This window comes from Coturnix japonica, chromosome 20 (assembly GCF_001577835.2).
Source record: "Coturnix japonica isolate 7356 chromosome 20, Coturnix japonica 2.1, whole genome shotgun sequence".
In the NCBI taxonomy this organism is placed as follows: domain Eukaryota; kingdom Metazoa; phylum Chordata; class Aves; order Galliformes; family Phasianidae; genus Coturnix; species Coturnix japonica.
Window position 1 is genome coordinate 6,669,960 of NC_029535.1, and position 20,369 is coordinate 6,690,328.

Below are 20,369 nucleotides of genomic sequence, written 5' to 3' on the forward strand. Positions count from 1 at the left end.
ACGGTTCAGGTTTGTCACAGTCACGCTGGGTGGACAGAGACACAACCTGAGGAGGAGATACTGCAGTAAATAGGGGGGTGCATTTGCTGCTTTGAAGTTTATCAGGAACGAAGCAACTTTGCAGGGCTAATAATCAAAACCATGGTTAAAAACGGAGACCTGAAGGGGCTCATGTCCTGAGCTGTGGGATGATGGTGTGCCAGGAAGTAGTAAATCCTAATAAATAAGTATTATCCCTCTTGCTCCTCCAGCCCTGTGCAGCTTGCCAGAGGGGGCACTTTTTAATGGACTAGGAGAAGCTAACAGAGAATCCAGAAGGATAAGGCTTAAAGTCTCTTCTTTGGTTTATACCATTTATAGTCCTATTAAATTCAATGCATTTCTCAGGCATTTGGAGGGCAAGGAAGTTCAGTGTATTCGTATGTCTTTCAAGATCCTCACTTGATCATTTGACTCTGTCCAGCTAGCTTAACAAGCTAAATAATAAAAGGGAACAATGCAAAACTTGTTGAATTTTTTTTTACCTTGTGTCTTTTTTGAAGAAAGATCCCAGTTTTTTTCTCAGGTGCCCAGCAGTTTGCTGCAGACTCCTGTGGCTTTTTTCCCCCATCGCTCAATACCTATTTCAGCATATATCAAATTGTTGTATTTCTTCCTTTCATAGGGAAGCAATTAAAAATGATGAGGGTAAAGGGTTAAACCTAAAAGCCTGCTAATGAGGGTGCCTTCTTGGTTTTCTTTTCATCAGGCATTTGATGCTGTTTTCAGCATAAGCTTTCGATAAGCATCACTGAACATTTTTTCCAGAGTATATTAAAAAAAAAAGTTTTCTTTTTCACCATCCTGTAAAAATGATAGATGTGTGGCTCTGCTGTTTATCTGAAACCCTAATTACTGATGCTCCCGCTTTTGAATGTTAAATTCATGCAGTGTTCTTTCGACTTCAAACTGGTCGGAGAAAGATGGATTTGTGTCCACAGAGAGATCTAAGTCTGGTAAACAGAGCTGAGATTTGTTTATTTATTAAATTATTTTAGAGTCAAGAGTTGCATCAACTGCAAATTGCATAGATTTACATCTTTCCAAAGGAATGAAAGAGAAAATTTTCTGCCAGTGGGTGAAATTTCAGTTTCTGTCTCCATGAGAGCAAAGAGGAGAAAGAAGAGGCGGGACTTGAAAATACAGAGATGTCCTTTCCTTGAGATACAGCATTTGTTACAGAAAGAAACAATTTGGTTTTTCTCCGATACATACATATGTATCTGGTAAAATATTAAATATGGAGATATGCAAATATATATGTATGCACATAAAAAGAATATGTAAGTGTATGTATGTGTGTATATATATGCATGTGAAATGATTCTCTGTAGTCACTTAGCATTCCAAAGAATCATTTCACAGGGAAACAAGGAGGACAACCACAGGATTACTAATGTCAGCCATTGCAGCCGTGTGGTGAAAATGTGAGCAGTTCATCCATGCTGTGCTGCAGATGTGTCTTCTATGCTTTGTACAAATGGTGCCTAGAGCAATAGCAGCAGCTATACCTAGCAGCAGCTAAACGCTGTGGTCCCCGGTATTTGGGCCTTGATGAGCTTCTCAATTGCCTTCCCTGTGAGGCAGAAATCATCTGCAAAGCCAAACTTGCTTCTTTATTAGCACTGGTTGTAGGAGAATGTTTGCTTTGAGATCTGCTTGTGGGCATCTCTCACAGCTTCCTCTCCACAAGCTGAGGGAAAGCAGAGGACTTAGCAGGGAGGACAGTTAGCAATTGTTGTGTTTGTTGTACTGCTTTCCATAAGACAGGGAGTGATTGTGTGTTCTGCACGGTACCAAGGCACAGGCTTTACTGGTGGCACTGAGTTTTGAACATCACCAGGCAGTCACAGGGATGAACAGATCTCAGGTGAAATCAATTTAATTCACATTCATGCGCTGTGACTTGTAGGGCCCACTGCTGCCATTGTAAGGCTGAGGCTGGGGTTGCACTGACTGCTAGGCTGAGCCTCCCGAGCAAGAAGACACTGGGGCCTCAGTGTCTGCTGCTGGGGCACGCTGTCATCTGCTAGTGTAGACATGGCCATAGGTGCACGAGGCCTTAAAAACATGCAGCAATGAGCAGCCAGCTCCTGGGGTACCACCCAGGTGGGCTGCAGCCTGCCTGCTGCTGCTCAGGCTGTTGTACACTGTGCAGCCGCTGGCCATGACAAAGCATGATGGAATTCGGATGTCCTTGAAAGTTTTCTCTGCTTGCAGCTCCATAGGACTCTTCAGCAAAGCTGGCTGTGTGATTCATTGCTGCATCCCCCTACCTGTGCTACCTGAGAGCACAGTGTGGAGCGGAGACGTTGCTTGTTTAAAAAATTAGACATAATTTCTCTCAGGATTTTCTCTGTCTCTAGTCAAGTTTGTTTTAAACTAATGGAAGTAATTAGCAAGGCACAGAGGGACTTTGTCTAAGAGGTAGCCATATTTAGATAATGGAGCATAAAAGTCGACACAGTGACATATGACACAGAGCAGCATATTGGTGCAACGCGCTGTGTCTTAAGCAGATGTTTAAGTACTTTGAGTCCCGAAATCACTGCATACATATAGGAAGAGATTTCTTTTCTCTCTGGCTCTTATTACTCTGTAGGGCTGCTTTCCTTCTCAATAAAATCAAAGAAGGCTCTGAATTCTTATTAACGTGCAGTCATTATCACTCCTTTCTCTCTCTTCTTCAAATGTCTTTTTGTATGTAATAGGTTGGAACTTGAAGAGGTGTGGATGGAAGTTGCTTTTTGCACTGCCGTTATATAGCAGAAGATTGCAGTAACACACCAGCTGATGTGCCCTGTTTCTAACAACGCTGATGGCGCAGAGATGAGAATAAATAACATATTAGCAGCAAAGCACTCAACATGTTTGCTTGTTATAGCTGTGAATGCATGGGAGCTTTGCAGAAGTTGCTGGGAGATAGAGGAATGCTACAGGGCATGGGATGTCTCCTTGGTGTCACCAGTCCCCCTGAAGCCACCCCAGTTCTTTCAGGTGCCAGCAAACTGCCTGTGTTCAACCTCCTTTGGTGCTTTCATGAATGGTTATTTTTCAGACTAGCCTAAAACTAAATGAAAGTGTAAAGTGTGTGGGCTTGTTGGCTGTGTCTTTACTGTCAGTGAGCAAAGTCTGGTGTGGATCTGAGCACTGGCCTGGAATTGTCCCTGCAGTCAGATTGGTGTTAGGCACTATCCTCAGTACACCATTCAGAACACTTTGTTTTGGGAGATAAGAAATTTTGGCCTTCTGTTTTGTGCCAGATGACCCCAATCCTGAGCACTGACTTGCTTTCTTATTTACTTGTTGAGCCTGATGAATGTTTCACCATCATAAGATAGAAATCCCCCACTCCAGACTACTGAATATCAACAACTTGCTGTGACAGACAGTGGCTAAAAAGTAGGGATGCCAAGAGCTTCAATCTGTGGTCAAAGTAGCAATTAAGTAATATCCTGTCCCTTAGAGAAATGGTGGCCAATGTTTCATTCAGACTGTGAGTGATGCAGGAGATGTTGCTTCCTATTACACTGAAAAGCATTTGTTATGGTTCTGGAGATAGAAAGCAGAGATAACTGGTCAAATGTCTGGACTAAAGCATTTCAGATGAGATAGGCATGGAGGTTATTTATTGCAGGCTGAGCTACAGTGAAGGCAAAGACAGCAAACCCCTGCTTTCCAAAGCAAACATGGGGGACTTTTTTTCCTGGCCTCCAGTTTTAAGGAGAACCTAGTGCTGTAGACTGTAACAATGAAATTGCTTTAAAGCATTACACACGCTTTTTAAATATACTAGGTAACTTTATCTGTCTTCTTTTTTGTAAATCAATGTCTGACGGTTACTGTTTGTGCTTAATAATTTACTGCAGCATTAGCTAACAGTTCCCACTGCATGCACATAGTAATGTACTGATGATGTGGTCTAACTCAATGTGCAGCCTAGAAAAGCCTCTGTAAATGTGTGGTTGTGGAATGGGTAGAGCATCCTGATGAGGGAGCAGCGCACTTTGAAGGAGGAGAAAGGGAGTCCTGTGGTCAAGAAACCTTTACTGAGATGGTTGGTGTCCAATTGGCTCCAGGAGCTCCTCTGGCCTGGACTGCCTCTAAGCTCCTTCTCCCACTGCACTAGTTTGTCCTGTGCAAAGTGTCTGCTGAAGCTCCAGCACCTGGGCCAGCAGATTTTGCTTTGCTCAGAGCAGGCAAGGAGCATTGGCCCTGCTAGGCAGGGGGGTTGGAACTACATGATCCTTGAGGTCCCTTCCAACCCGGGTCATTCTGTGTGATTCTGTGTGTGTGTGATTGTGAAGCACTCAGAAGCCACAGCATTTGAGAAGCCAAGTAATGGTCCCAGCTAGAAAGCTCTGTATCCATTCACACTCGCTTGAGATATTTTTACAGGTACAATATGTTTTCTTTCACCACGTGTGTTCCACCCTGTGGATTGCTTGAATGGCAGAAAGTGTTTTGTTTCCTATGTGATTAGCTGCAGGTTCAATTTCTATCAGGTTTGTCAATTTTGTCATCTAATAGTTTGGGTTGCTTTTTTTTCCAGCCTAATGTATGTGACATGCTTCATAATGCCAATAAAAACAGTTTTCAAACTAGACTGTAAATGTATTTGACCGAAAAAATGCCAAGAGTAAAAATACTGTCTACTGGGGAGCTCGGATCTGATGGTGCAAGCTTTTAAATGACAAGTTGTAATTTGTGAAGCAAAGCTTTACAGTTCCTCTTGCTGTACCATGAGTGGTTATCCAGTGTGGGATTGCAGCTCTGGTTGTGAGGACCCACTTCTAGCAGCAGATGTGCTCCTCAGAATGGTTTAAGTTTTCCCTCTTTAATTTTTTTGTTTCTTTATTTCTGATAATGGAATTGTTATGGGCTTTTAAATTTCAGTTAAGAATGTGCAGATAGGCTATCTGGTAAGTAGGTTATTGGAGGGTTAGGGAAATGGAGAACATTTCATGCAAAAAAAAAAACAAAACCTACCCACAGTGTGGGTAATAGACTCCAGTTGAATTTAAAAGATAATGGCGACAAGGGAGAAATCCACTTGTAGAAATGGGGAACAGCTGTGTTTGAGATCTAATGAAACTGTATCAAATACTTTAAAAATGGCTTACAACTTCTCCAGGGAATGGAGATTAAGCACAAGAGCGCTCCTGAAAGGTCGAAGAAACAGTTAAATCATTTCCTTGATAGTTATTAGAGATATAGAAGACATCAGTGAAAATTAAACGTCTGAAACTTGTATTTGATTGCTTTTCTTATCACGCCAATCTCACACTTTTTTTTTTCTCTATCTCTTGCTCTCTGTTCTAGTAAAATTTAATAACTGTGCCGGTAACAAGGGAGTTCGGTATGAAACCAACAGCCCAGACTTCAAGGTGAGAGCAGATGGGACCATGTATGCTGTCCGCCAGGTGCAAATGGCCTCGAAGCAGCTGATCCTGATGGTGACCGCCTGGGATCCGCAGACCCTGGGCAGGTGGGAGGCCGTTGTCAGATTTCTGGTGGGAGAAAAGCTGCAGCACAATGGACACAAGGTAGGGATCTTTTCAGAGCTCTTACTTCATTTTTCCTTTGACTCTGTACCCAAGCCTTTAAACGTCATGATGGAATACATGATTGTGTTATCATGTCTGTGCTTCCAGAGGATTTGTCCAGTTGGAAACCACCATAAGCAGTAGCAAATTCCTTGCAAATGGTTTACAGATGCTTGCTTTCTTTGTTATTCTCATGCATATAGACCAAAAGCAGGAATATTTCCTTGTCCAACAATGCAAAAAAAATATTGCCTATGTTAAATACAGCCATGGGCTGTGATGTGTGGTGCCAATGAAATCAGGGGCTGTTAACACACACAAATTCCTCTGGTCTTCTCATTGTGTAGCTATCTCTGGCCCACCTCTTCCATATCATCTTCAGCAGCAGTTCTTCCCTGTCAGTGTAAGTCTGGACTGATCCCTTGCAACACTGATTAAGTGTGGTTACACTCTTTGCATTTAGGGGGAAAAAACGAACAAACAAACAAACAAACAAAAAAACAATTATTCATTGGCTGGGTATAATATTAAAGCACATTGCTAGATTTGAAGTTATGTTTAGGGTAAAATTGGCAGGAAATTGGCTGAGTACCTAATTTATTGCTGAGTCTTGAAGACCTTGTAGAGCAAGGATGAAGGTGGGTGTCAGCTGGGAATGGACAGGCAGGGCCAATTGGCCGTGGCTACAGACTGGATTAATGCACTGCAGTGGCTGTCACAGCAAGCCTGGCCTCTCCTCTCTCTCTGCAGAGCGTGGGCATAGAGGGCAGAGGAGGAGGAGGGGGAAGAGGGAGAGAAGCTTTTTCTGTGCCTTGGTGTAAGAAAGCTGCAGCATTTGGGAAGACTTGCATCATGTGTGAGACATGATGGAAAAGACTTGGAGAGTCTTAAATCTAGTAGTCACCCAGTGGGCTGACCCCTGAGGTTTTGCATGGCTTAGAGTCACATAAATACATTTCTGCTGCTCTTCAGTAAGATTCTGGCTTGTGCGAGATATGATTAAGCCCTATATGTTATGTCAGCTGCATTTGCCATTTTCTAACTAAAGAAATACTGCTTCCTTCTAAAAGTAATTAAATATTGAAGGAACAAAGTAAGGTGTCTTATATACAGCTTTAAATTCCTTCTTGGTGTAGCAGAAAGAAAACTAAGTACACATTGGTGCTTTAGTAAAATATTTGATTGGAAATTCATCTGATGTTAATATAAGCTGAACTCTGGTTCAAAAATAAAGAGAGTTAAGCTTTTTAAAATTCATATCCCTCCTTTCTAAAAGCCTTATTAGTGTACAGTTTGAGGCTGGGAAAATACAAAAAAAAAAACTGACTAATGACAAGGTCACAAGGAGAGTTTTATTGCGAGTCCCTACAGTAGGCATCTGAGTTCTATTTTATTTAAATGCTTGTGCTTTTTGCAAGCAAAATAATCCTTTGTTTACTAAAGGAAGAAATATAGTTATGAGTTCAGTTCAAAATAATTGTGTTTATGTTAAAAAAAACCCACAACAATTTCCAATACAATGTGTTTCAGGCCATGACCTTAATATACTACATTTCGTGGCTTTTACTGGAAACAGATTTCACATTTGTTTCTCTAAGGTACAATATGACTCAAGCAAAACTACATGATTGTTTTAAAGGCTTCTCTGACTGCTGTGGTATATTCACACTGTGGAGATGGAAAAGTCTAAGAGAGGAGTGAGGTGACATAAGAGATGGAGCCCCTCTTTCCTTCCTGAATCATCACTGAAAGGGAAGATCTGAATTTAGTTCACAATTACCCAAGAATTAAAGCTCCATGAAAGCAATATTATCCTGTCTGGAATGGCTGTTATCAGACATTTGGCAGAAATTAGTACAGAATGAATGTTATAGAAGTTGGCACAGGGAGTAAACCTACAGCCTGCCTGCAGAATGGAGGCGATGGTCTGCTTCCCTGGGGGCACAGAGGATACAACCCTCAAAAACATCTTTCTTTGTGTTTGTGGTCCTTTATTATCACAGTATATAGGAATGGAAATTCCCATGGCAGATTTGGAAAGGTTTGCGGATGGCCAACGTGTCCTTAGGGTGGGTGGTGAATCGGTTCAGGATGGCTGATGTCAGGATAGGCATCCCCTTGTGTGCCTTTGTTGCAAAATCAGTGCTTTTGGTGTCTTGTGCCTCAGATCCCACAGCTGTGCAATGTCTCTCAGTGTGAGCTGACATTGTGATGGTGAGCGGTCCAACACAATAACAGCTTCCCCTCCTTCTGAATGTTGGCCTTATAAATGCGCTAATTGCATTTGATAACTGAATTACCTGGGTCAATTTGCAAAATTTCACTCCCAACTGCTGTAATAAAAAATTAAAAAAAATAAAAATAATAAAAATAAAGAATGACTACAATAAAGATTAATGCTAGGAGGATGAAATGATGGCAAAGAAGGCAAATATTTAAAATGCATATTTTATGATATGTGAAGCATACTTCTTCCCCTCCTCCCCAGACAACACTCAGGTAAACTTATTTCTGGTTAACACAAGTGGTGTTGGTAACTCTAGGAACTTTTTTTGTTCAGTCTTGCAGGAAACATGATAGCAATTCAATTAGAAAATGCAAATGAGGTCACATATTTCCCACAAGGAGTGACGAATTACCCCAGAGAAAACAGAGTGATATTCTAGCATAACAATAAATACTTAAGATAAAGTTTCTTACAGTGTTCTTGTCTAGCTGTCTGTTGTTGCAATTTAAAGTATCAATCAGACCTGTGGGCATAATTTGAAATAAAGAAGAGAAAGAAAAGAAGGTTGTTTATGAAACAATATTAAGTTGTTGTGGATTGTGTCAGCATTTATGAAAGATAAACTTGAGTTGGATAATGCTCCAGAAGAAAAGGAAGTAAAGCCAGACTTGACTTATCTGGAATTAGCAGTGTGATGTCTTCTTTCCTAAGAGTGCAGACTATTATGTATAACAATTGGATATTGATTTAACCACAGGTCCAAAGATTGCTTGTGAATGGTGACATTGCTAAGACCTCAGTCTTGAGAGTGTCCTTCTTATTTGTAGAAGCTCAAGTTGTCTGAAGTGCACAAGTGCACACACAGTTCTTTGTGCTTCACTTTCCTTACTATCCCCATGTCTGTGCAGTCCAAGCTCTGCTCATCACTCCTTGCTAATCAGCATCCTCTGCTCCCAGTACTAACGTGCCCCATCTGAAGTTCTGGCCTTCTCTTTCTGGACTTTATTTTTCAGTGAGTGTTTCCATCTGACCATTTGTGTGGTTGGTTTTTCTGGCAAATTTCTCTTCTTTATTAGTTTTCCTGTTTTTCTCAATCCATGATTTCAAATCGGGATCATAAAAACACAGGGGAAGAGCTTGGAGATGCAGGGTGTATTCAGTACATGTAGGATGCTGGTTTTCTTTTCTGACAGTGACTAAATATTGTTTTGCTTGGATCATGTTTGCGTGCACTTAGATTTCTCATTGTTCTAGCTTCTCATATTTGGACCATGTAAGTATGTATGTTTTTGTAATGTTAAATCACTAGAAATTGTGCAGTTAAAGTCTGATAAATACATGGGCACGCAGCTAGTGTTTAAAATGCTGAGAAATACTGCCAAACAACAATGCTTGCTTAAGCCCAGGTTGTGTTTTATTGTCTTGTCTTATTTGGGGCTTTTTTCATTACTCAGGTAGGAATCCACAGCCATACAATATGAATGTGATTCTTACAGCCAGTTTTTTGTTTTTTATTTAAAGCCTTTAAATAATCATCTCTGGCATTTTACCTAGCTGAGATTTTAAATTCCAATACAGCTTTTTATTGCTGATCACAAATACAAAGGTCTCCAGGCAAGGAAAGGCTTATTCAGCACCGATCATGTTTATGACCTCAGTTATTGCGCTAGCCAGGATGCCCTGCACAGGGTTGGAAGCAATGAAGACATATCCTTCCCTTGATGGAAGAAAATGACTGCTTAAGCAGGAGTTGTACTTCTGTTGCTCCTATTTACTCTGACTCTTTCAAGTGGGTGCCAATGGAAGAGATGGAGGTTGGGGAGAGGCGGGAAGGGGGAAAGCTGCCTCAGTTGTTTGCTTTCCCTCCTTCCCTTTTACTGGGACACAATACAATGCATAGCATCAAGGTGATGGAGTTTGCCTTCAAGCTGTGCTATCCTCACAGAGGGGCTGAAGGAAAAGGATTGTATTTGTCATCCTACCTTTTTTGTGGTCATATGCAGATATGATTTCAGAACCAGCTCATTATGCTGTCCAGCAGGTGCCTTGGGGCTGCCCTGTTCCAGAACTTCTGTGAGTAAATTAATAAGTTAATATCATATAACTGTTACCAGTGAGACTGATCACGTAATTGTGGAAGTCTAATGATGACACGTCAGGTGAACTTGTCTGACTTCATGCTTAAGTGAATTTGAACATCTAGCATTTAATCATCGCGTGAGCTGGAAGTGCTGTTTGTGACAACATGTGAACTTTCCTGCCCTGATTTTCAGGTGCACTCAATCACATTGTCTTGCACTGAAACCAAGATAAGATATGACATACAGGTGCTCATTGCCTTGGAAAATCAGCCCACTACGTGAAGTTTCCAAGCACTGCACTCGCTGCATTTAGTTCTTAAATAGTCAGCATCTTACCCAGGGTCAGGCTCAAAGCCACACTAGAAAGATCGTCCTGAAGTGAAATTCACTCCAGATCTGCCTTCCTTCAAACAAAAAGTAGTCGCGAGGATTGAACTACCTTCACAGAAACAAGTCTTTTCTGATAAAACAAAGCCCTCGGACTGGAACGCACTGCCTGCCTGTGATGTCTGCTCTGCCCTCATGAGATCAAAGCTCCTGACCTCTGGTTTCATGTTCTTTGTTGCAAAGGGCTCAAGTCTGACTGCTGCTACAAGAAATGTTTTGGGCTCAGTCTCCTAAAAAAACTCTTCATTGCTGTGTTAATTCATTGACAGTTGTGTGTAAACAGAAGTTTGAGTAAAAGACAGAGCTGCCTTTGTGTGGGAGCATCATTTTAAGACGGCCTTTGTCAGCTGGTAGCACAGCTGCTTTCTGTTCTTCTTGGCATTGCCAGCAAGGAGAGCCAGCAGACCTGAGTGTCCAACATGGCAGTGGGCTGAGCCAGCAGCCATTGCTGATGGGTCAGCAGTGGGGTTTCAAATACTTCCTCCGTCTAGCAATGCTTTTAAGCACCCACCTCAATTTCATGATGGAAATAGGGGTAAACTGAATGTGTTCATAGTAAAGTATATGCTTAGGTGCACTCCGATACTGAGGAATGAGAGAAGAACTGCCTTTTCTCAAGAGGCTCTTGAAATAACCAAAGGATAACTTGAAAGAACGAACTCTCCTGCTAGTGCTGAGGAGAAGTACCAGAATGAATTACTTCACTTTGTGTGAAGTAGCGGTGGTGCTTGTGATCTCTTAAATCTCTTGTGATCTTTTTACTTGCAAACATTATGAAGAGAAGGAATATTGTTACATTTAATTCATTATGATTATTTTAATTCATGTATCTTTTGAACTTCTATGGCTTTAGAAAAATAAAATGAGATTAAAATGTTTCACAGGCTTGTTAAGGTGTAGATTTGCTCCTGCTTCTTTCTGTGATGAAGTACAGTTATAACAGGCTGTTCTGGAAGGAGCAGAAAGGGGTTTTGGAGCAAACTTTAAAATGTTGCCCATAAAATTATTCATTAGAAGTTCTGTCAGGGTGTAGGAGTTTTTCCAGCCCAGATATTTCATGGCTTTTTTTCTTAGTGAGATACGTCTGGAAAGAGAAAGCTAATATCAAGCTCCAATATGGTTTTGTTCTTTATGTTAATAATATATGCCAAGTTCTATGATTCTAAGTTCCACTGCCTTTATTCCTGTCCTATAGGTATCTGAACAGAAAAGAAGCAGAACAGTACAAAATATTCTGTAATTTAATAACTATACTCCTAAGAAGTACTTGTAGTTCTGAAGGCATTATGCATGGCTTCTTCCAATTATGAGAATGACGTTAAGTTGAAGACAGAAGTGTCTTTCTGTAAACACTAGAAGGTAGGGGACAACAGTAATTTAGTTGTTTCTTAAACAATCCTACCTAAGAAGCATTGCAAAATTAGATCTTACAAAGGGAATGTGAAAAGGTCAAGTTGATGTGGGGAGCTTTGCAAGGAAACAGCCTCCTCAGAAATTTTCGTGTTCAGATAAGATGTTCAAGCCTTAAAATGAGAAAGAAAAGCACATCAAGAGCTGTGCTTAGTGAATGATGTCATCCTCTGTTCATCGAAGGCTCTTATAATATTCAGAGCCTGGCAATGTCAAGGAAGGTGTCACAGATATTTGAAACTGTAAAAGACTCCACCAAAGACGGAAGGATTTCTTATGTACCTGCTTTGGTATGTGATTCTCACTAAGAATGGAAAAGGAAGACCATCACATAAGCTTGATGGAGGCTGTGTCTGTGAAGCCCTTGTCTGCACCACCAACCTCATCAGGTTTTCTGATCAAAGAGATTAAACAGTATTTGTCATGCTGAATAGGAGTATTCTGTGACAGCTTGGTGGGCTCTGCCATAAACTGGTGAATGAATGTCTTGTTTTCCTAGGGTCCAGACTTACCATTTCATTAGTTGCCCAGTAAAGACCCTGCAGGAAAGAGAGATTTTCCTGCCTGACTTACAAGTGTGAGTGTTGTGTTCTGTGTGCTTAAAAATGTCCTAGTTTCACCTGATGCCCTTCCTTTTCTTTTTTCATCCTTTGTAGCCCTACAATGCTGAAGTACGGTTTGGTTCCTCAGATACTTCAATCACACTTTATTACTTATGTTGGATTTTTCCAAAATTTTAAAATTTTCCAGAACCTGCAAATCCGGCCATGAACCTCACAGCCCTCAATTTGCATGCACACATCATCCTTCAGAAATGAAGGAGCAGTGCACATATGAGCAGGTGCTCAGCTCTGATACGAACTCCTTGGGCGGGCACAGCATCTGCCATACCCAATGCCTGGGTGTGCATTTTACATGGCTCTTTTCCTCTGGGGGCCATAACTCTGTTAGGTTTTAGTCAAACTTTTCCTTCCCTGTCAGTTGATGTATTCTGGAAGCTCATGCACTTGCCAAATCTGACAATTTTTCTTACTAATTGACTCTAATGTGAACTGCTCTATGCAGCCCCACTGCTAACTGATTAAACAAAAAAAAAAGTAATGAATTCTTGCTTAACTAGCTGATTTAATTAAAATGTTTTATACTGTAATTGTATGGTTTCTATAAATGGAGAGGTAATTTTGTTTAATGAGTTCCTAACCAAACATAACATTCCTGACTGTACGCAACCAGATTTGAGAAAGGTCACAAATGCTGAGATTCCACTGTTTGCTTTTGTAAGTCATGATGATCAAACAGCTTGATCTGGCACTTGAAATATCCTATCAGGATTGGTTCCCTCTATCCCTGTTTATACCGGAAATTATTAGTATAGTTTTAGGAGCAGAGGGGGTTCTCCTCTGTATCAGAACACTGTTCATTATCTTTAAAGTGGAAGTCTACTGCCAAAATCACGTCTCATTGTCAATTAGTGGCTTCTCTGCGAACACATTAATTTAATGCCCCTGCTGAAGTATTGCACGCATTGGAGCATCTTGCTGCTAAAACACTAGTTTTCTGAACACTTTGACACAAATCAGTCATGAACAGCAATTTATGCCTTGATGGCAGTGGGACTTGATATGAAGCTCTCTGTGATTACATTTACCACAGTGTTTACAACTATTAGTAAATAGAGCTAATCGAGACAGTCATAACAGTATTTCAGGAGGCGGAATAAGAAAACTAGATTATGGACCCCTACCTGCATAGTTCTGGAGGAATACCTTAACAGAGACAAACTGCAATGAAAGAAAGGCTAAAATAAGATGTCTTCTCTTCTTAAAACTGTATTTTCCTGCCCTCAACTTTGGCACATTCAGCAATGACCTAAATACAAAAGAATCAATTACCCTAAAATAAATAAATTTGCCTTTTGTTCTGCAGCCCTTTCATTATACTGCATGAAAGCGCAAAATGAAGTATCTCTTTTCTGCTAGATGATCAAAAACTGGGAAAATGGTGTATTTTGGGGGAGAAAAAAAGGACTCATTCGTCCTCCACTGCCATCCCTAATGTCAGCAAAATGTTGTCTCTTTAGAACAGAATTCATGCAAATGTTTATTTAGCAGTGCTCTTGTGTTCCCTTTGTTAAAGAACTGAGCTGTATTTTCATTGTCTTATTTTCTGTTTGGTAAATACCGTTCTCTCCTGTCCTTTTCCCAGCTACCATGGAAACAAGTAAAAATGCTTCAGATTATACATTTTAAATTGATTTTTTGTGGTAGAAAATAGGAGAAGTTTTCAAAATATGTATTGATAAGGGAGATGAAGGTGGATACGTTTGAACAATGGGCTAAAGATGTCTTTATATCCACTTGGATTGATAAAAGTGAATTAAAACCAAGTTGCCTTGGTTAAAGACTAGAAATGATGCTTGAAACAAAGCAAACCAAGTATTATTTCTTTCCTGAAAAATGCTTAGTGCAATGTGCTAAACTTTCTCTAATAAGTAATATTGGTGTATAAAAAAACAAGTTAAATCATAAGTAACATAGATGTTTGGGAAAGAATGGCTTTATAACCTCACCTTCTATTGCAGTTAGCTTTTATTTCAGATGCAAGAATAATATATGTTAGTTCTGAATCTGGAGCATTCATCCATTTTGCGGGTTGAGCCCTATAAAATTAATAATCTCTAACAAACATACCCAAAAACACACTGTTATTTATATGCAGAGAATGGTGGCTTATTTACCCAAACATTAGAGTGATCCAAAATGTTCAGCTAAGCAGGAACACAAAATATGATATTATATTATGTAAATGGGTTTGTGATACGCTCTGCTGGATAATAACTTCCAGATGTCTCTGTAGCCAGAGGCTGACGGATATCAGAGGCAGGTTGGCTGGGAGGGGAGACGTGCCAGCTGGCGGGACTGGCTACTGCTAAGTGTAGCGGAAGGTGAAAGCTGGTACTTCTTCACACTCACTGGTTTTATTTGTGGGCTAGTGGAAACTCAGTGTCTTGCAGCCTTCTTTCCACCGCAGGGGGTAGTAGGGTTTGGGCTCTGTAGGGAACCCACATGTCCTCTTTCGGTGAATTCTTTGTGTGTCTTATGTGAGGAGGGGTTGATCTTGAGTCTCCCCAAAATCATATGTCTTAAGCTGACTGAAAGGGTAGAGGCTTATCGCCAGCCAGCAGCTAGATGGCTGTTCTGTCTTACTATTTATTGCCACTGCTGAATGCAGACTGTGAGTCTCCATGAGCTCTCAGTGCTGTGACACAATTGGAGTCAGCTGGGGCACTGTACAGCCTCAGCTGTTCTGAGAAAACTTTGCTAAATCTATTCAGCTTTCAAGTCCAGCAGCCCCTAGAGGTTTAGATACACATCCTCTTCTAAATGCAGCCAATTGTATTTACCATCGTTAAATACAACACTACACTGAGAAGGGATTGGAGTTACTCCTGTAAGATGCCATTGAAATCACTGGCATAGACTTCAGGGAAGCACTACGCCTTCTGTGGAGCAGCCTTTGAGAGGAAAGATCTTTGCACAGCCCTTGCAGATAAGACTGCACTGCCTGCAACCTCACTTTATTTTTTCTTAGAGCTTGACCTGCCATTTCAGTAAAAGGTTTTTGAGTTTACCTCTGTATGTCTTGAGTTGGTTTTAGCTGATAGCCTTCCTACAAAATTGGTGAATGGCAAAGATAGTACTGCCCACCTGCCCTGCGGTTAGTCCTTAGCACATTAATGGCTTCTCGATCAAACACAAGGAATATGGGCTCTGAGGGGCTCCTTCCCTGCCCAACAACTGCACATAATTAATACTGTAAATACTTTTAATAGAATGAAGCATTTCATTAGCAGAAAAATGCAGTGGCTTTATCAAGATTTGCCTGCATCTCTGCTGTGTATTTGTGTATGTGGACAAGAAGCCCATCAGAAGCCAAGCAAAGAGATGATCTCAGGTTTGCAGAATATAGGCTTTGAGTAAAACGGCTAGCAGTGCATGTTTTGTATTGCTTCGTTAGCAAGCTTTAAAATATTGTGCCTTACCATGAATACTAAGGCATTAAATCATACTGAATCCAAATCCATAAGAAGTTTATATCTCAGCATGGTCTGTTATTTTTCTTCATCCCACGCTTTGTAATCACTTTTTCTCCCAGAATTTGAAGATATTCAAATGGCTGAGCTGTATTCCTCTAGCCTGAACTAACACAGACATAATTACTAAATTATCTATTTTATACTATAGAATCATGTCTTTGTATTGCCAAAAACCATCCTCACAGCTTCCATGTTTGGTGTTTGATCATGTTGTAACAAACTCTAGATGTCACCATGTCATTTTCAGAACAGAAAGTAGATGCAATTTTCCATTTGGCACATGTTTCTTCTGCTGCTGTAGAATGGGCTGTGGTGCTGCAGCTCTGTGTAGCTCTGATAACGAGATATCTCTAAGGTGATGTAAAACAAAATCTGTTGTTCTAAACATATTAGGTAGGCCTAACTGTGTTGGTTTCTCGACAGCACTTGAAAATATTTGGGCTAGGGCCCAGCAGTTGTGGTCAGCAGCATAGTCTTCCTGGCCTGTGTCTGAGGAGACAGTGCAACTCTTCAGCTGATCAGAGCATATGACTTTTGCATTGAAGATCTGCTTTCCTGTCTTCTGTGGTTTTTTTTTCCTACCTAAAACCAAAGGTAAATGCTGGACAGCAGACAAATCATGCAGTGCTGTTTGGATGGATGATTTCCTGACATGCGAGGACACTACTTCTAATCTCAAGTCTAGTGAATTCGATGTCGAGATAGCATGGGCTACAGCTCACCTGGAAAATCAGGAGCTGCAGATGTTGTCTTCCCTGTGCTCATGCGTGGACCTGAGGTGTGGGAGGTACTGCACAGCAGGTTATGCTGGAGGCATTTTGTGAATACTGTCAGTGATTGTTGGTGCAGAGAAGATGGTTTCATGCTTAGAAAAATCCACTTGTGCAAGCACATCCTCTAAATACTGTGTCAATGCACAGCTTCAGCTCCTTTTCCTGCTCTGAGGGTGGACTGCACTGAGCTGCAGCAGGACCTGCAGCCAGAGACAAACAGAGAATTGCTTCGGTGTCACTGCTGCCCTGCTGCTGAGCACAGCACAGGGGGAGCAGATCCCAGCACAGAGCATGTCCCTTCTGAGTGCAGAGCATGTTGAAGGATCTCATATTTCAGAAAAGCCAGTAATTAGGGCACAAGGTGGAAAGCTGGAAATTGATGGACTTCTATTTTGCTGGAATGCCTGTTGTCATTTCTCCACGTGTAACAGAGTGAAAGCAACTCACAAAGGCAGAGGGAGGAAGCTACCATAAAGCTGTAGCACTAGAGGTGCTCGATTGATTCTGATAAGGGCTGTGGACAGATTGTGTTCTGATGACACTACAAAAGGTAGAGGAACATTTTATCTTTTGAAGATCTCTGCCTGAGAATCTGGAAAGCATATGGCCAGTGAGGCCATGAGAGAGGCAGCAGTTGTTATTTCAGTGAAAACTGTTATTCAGCAGAAACAGAATTTGAAGCTGTTCTTTATAATTAATTTAACTCGGTGTCACGTTCTGCTTTTGAGTTGAACTTTAGGTACTCGCCAACTGAGAAGTACAGGGGAGTTCTGTGGGGCACGTGGTTAGTCGTTGCTGTTATTCCAGAGATGCTCTTGGATGTTTTAGTCGGAGATCTAAATAGTTCTGGCATTTGTACTCACCAGACTTTGTTACTACATTTGTCTCACAGCTTTTAAACAGCAGAAAACATGTACAACGTATTTAAACAACACCAGAGAAATTAAGGTCATGAGAATGCATCGTCAACAAATGAAGATAAAAAAGAGCTGTTGTTGTTTTTTTTCTCTTTAAACAAAAACTGTTGTTGCAAGGCGCTTTTGAAATTCTACATACCAAATTCAGAGTCATGTTGATGATTTATTCTAATGTAGGAAAACATCATCAAGAGTGACAAGCAAGCTAGTCACTGTCTAGTCACCTGCCAGCAAATATTTCATAAAGACTAAAAAGGCTGGTACTGCTTTGCTGAGCTGACACTAATTATTTCAGTATACATGGAGCTTTGGGATTCGTGTTAATTCTCAAGTCTGTCTTTAGTTCAGACTCATTCCACTGTGTAAACTCAGCAGTGCACAAATTATTTGACCATCCTTTCATAATCTGTCCCCATGCTCACTTGCCAATTATATAAACTGATCCAAATACCTGCTCTCCAAGGAACCCCATTTGGAAATCACAAGTCAATTTAAAAGAAGGAGGATATCCACTTTTCTATAGCTCGTTTATGGTAGTCCTGTTTCATGCTGATGTTCATTTCTGGGTGTCTTCTTGAGATAATATGATTTACACCAGTATTCCAAAAAGACACCTTTCTGGTGATAAAGCCCTTTTTAGATGAAATCTATTGGATGTAGCATACTGCATCCCATAGGAAGGAAGAGTTCAACAGTCTTTACCACATCCTGAATAGCCTGAAGAAGTCTCCCACTCCCGTAGTGCAATGCTCTTTCTTTGTTCATTACACACTTGAGTATTTGTAGAACAGCATCTAAATATTGAGTATATTTAATATACTTAATATTGAGTAGCATAGTCATCTTGTAGCAGCTTAGTGAGGGTGTAAAGAACAGTGCTGGAGCAAACGCAAAACACAAGTCACCTTGGTGGTGTGAATTAGCATGACAGAGAGTTTGAGAAACATGGCTACTGAATGTGACTGAAAAGGACTGCATTTGTCTGCTCTCTAAAAACTCAGCTCTGTTCAAAGCGGCTCATTTTTAAAGTATGCAGTAAAGATAGCTGCATTTGTGCACAAATGCCTCTAATAGCTGCAGCCAGCAGCTGTTTGTGCTCCACAGGTACCAGCAATCAGGGCCACAGCCCAGCTGTGAGAATGGCCTCCTCACTGCCATGTCCAGCTCTTGGCATCCAGAAAGGCCACACAGCTTCGCAGTCACCACTGAGCTGCAGATATTGTTAGTTTTCAGGTGGCTGCCTGCTTCATTGTACTTGCAGGCTGAGAACTACTGAAATGTGCTACTAGATGGACTTACATCAAGCTACAGATTTCAAAGCAGGGGTTCTTGCTGAAGTCAGTGCCTACAAATAACGACTTGCAAATATGTGTGGGGTGTTTCGGTTTGCATGTTTGGAGTAAAATTAAAACATAGCATAGATTAAAATTGCAAAGACTTCAACAACAGAACTTTTCTGTTTTTTTACTTAGTGCTCTATGGTGTTCTTGGGTTTGGGATGGAAAGATATGTAGGAGGGTGTCTGCTTCTTTAAGACTGTACAGTCAAGAACCTTTCCAAGGCATAGGGGATAAGGAGAGAAGGAAACAGGGATGGAAGCCAAGTCTGGTCAGTCACACTAATTTATGGGCATGTGAGAATGTGGGAATGTTTATTCCAGCAGGGTTATCTGGTGAAGGCCTTCTAAGCTGGGAGACAATCACAAGAAACAAACCTCCCTCTGGTCAGGGTGACCAGCACCAAAGTTGACCATAGGCAGAGTCAGTTGTTCGAAAACAAATAATAAAGGATGTCTCACAGGGACCTCAAATCATGAGAACTGTTTGACTGAGATACTTTCCAGGCTATGTGGAGAGATACATATTGGAGATTTGTATTCAAAATTCAGCTCTTATGAAAAGGTCACTCCTTGTGCAGTAGTAAGTTGAACTCATTCGCCTTTGCAGCTGAGCAGCTGCTCTCCCTCTGGTCCTGATGTGTTTGGTTTGGCCAGATGCCCCTGCAGAACCACAGGCCACAGGTTGCTGTAGCCCTTCTGACACCAAGGAGCAGGGTAACTTCATGCTATAAACCTGAACTCATGATACAGAAAAGGAATTCTTTTTTTCTTTTTTTTTTTTTCCTGTGTTCTGGTAGGTTGCATTTATTAGAAATTTACAGGAACTTCTTTACCCCAATGTGCCGCTAGAGCTCCCTGCAGCTGGTGTAATGAAGACGATATATTCTGGGAGGCATCTTGATTTGAGACTGACAGCTCCATATATCTGTGAAAATGAAGTGGCAGCTGAGTTGACAGTAAAGCATATTGTGTCTTTGTGATGCAGGAATATTTCATGTTAATAACAATAATTTTCACAGTTCCATGTGACCATTTGCAAGCAGGGAAGCACTGCTGTTGGGAGAGGTCCTAAGAAATGAGGCAGAAGCTAACTGGGTTTGCTTTTTTGCTTCCAAAACAGCCAAAGGGAAGGAAGAGTGGACCCGTGGACATTGTGCAGCAGCAAAGTGACACCCTGCTCCCCTGGCGCCAACACCAGAGTGTGAAAGGCCTCCGGAGGCAGAAGCGAGACTGGGTCATCCCCCCTATCAACGTGCCAGAAAATTCAAGGGGTCCCTTTCCTCAGCAACTGGTTCGGGTAAGTTGAAATAAGTTGAGATAGCAATCGCGATAATCTTGCAGTGGGTCAAGGGAAGTTATAGGTGCAGGCCAAGTTCATGGCAGAGGAAAGCTGGCTTGATGTGCAAGTTCTCTGCTCTTTCTTGGGCAGGAGAAGTTTCCTTTTACATGCTGCCGAAGCGTTGGTTTTCTGAAGCAAATTTTCCCTCCCCTGACTGAACAGCAGCCTAATCACCTCCTTCCAGCCAGTCCCCCCGGGAGACGCCGGCGCTGCAG

General features: G+C 41.3%; 1 protein-coding gene across 1 annotated transcript in view; it reads left to right on the forward strand.

The window, feature by feature from the left end:
• CDH4 (cadherin 4) overlaps positions 1 to 20,369 on the forward strand; it is a 408,741-nt gene that overhangs the window by 247,707 nt on the left and 140,665 nt on the right. Inside the window, exons 3-4 of the mRNA XM_015881672.1 lie at positions 5,362 to 5,585; positions 19,936 to 20,112. Coding sequence (XP_015737158.1) covers positions 5,362 to 5,585; positions 19,936 to 20,112 — 401 coding nt within the window. The remainder of the gene's footprint in view (positions 1 to 5,361; positions 5,586 to 19,935; positions 20,113 to 20,369) is intronic.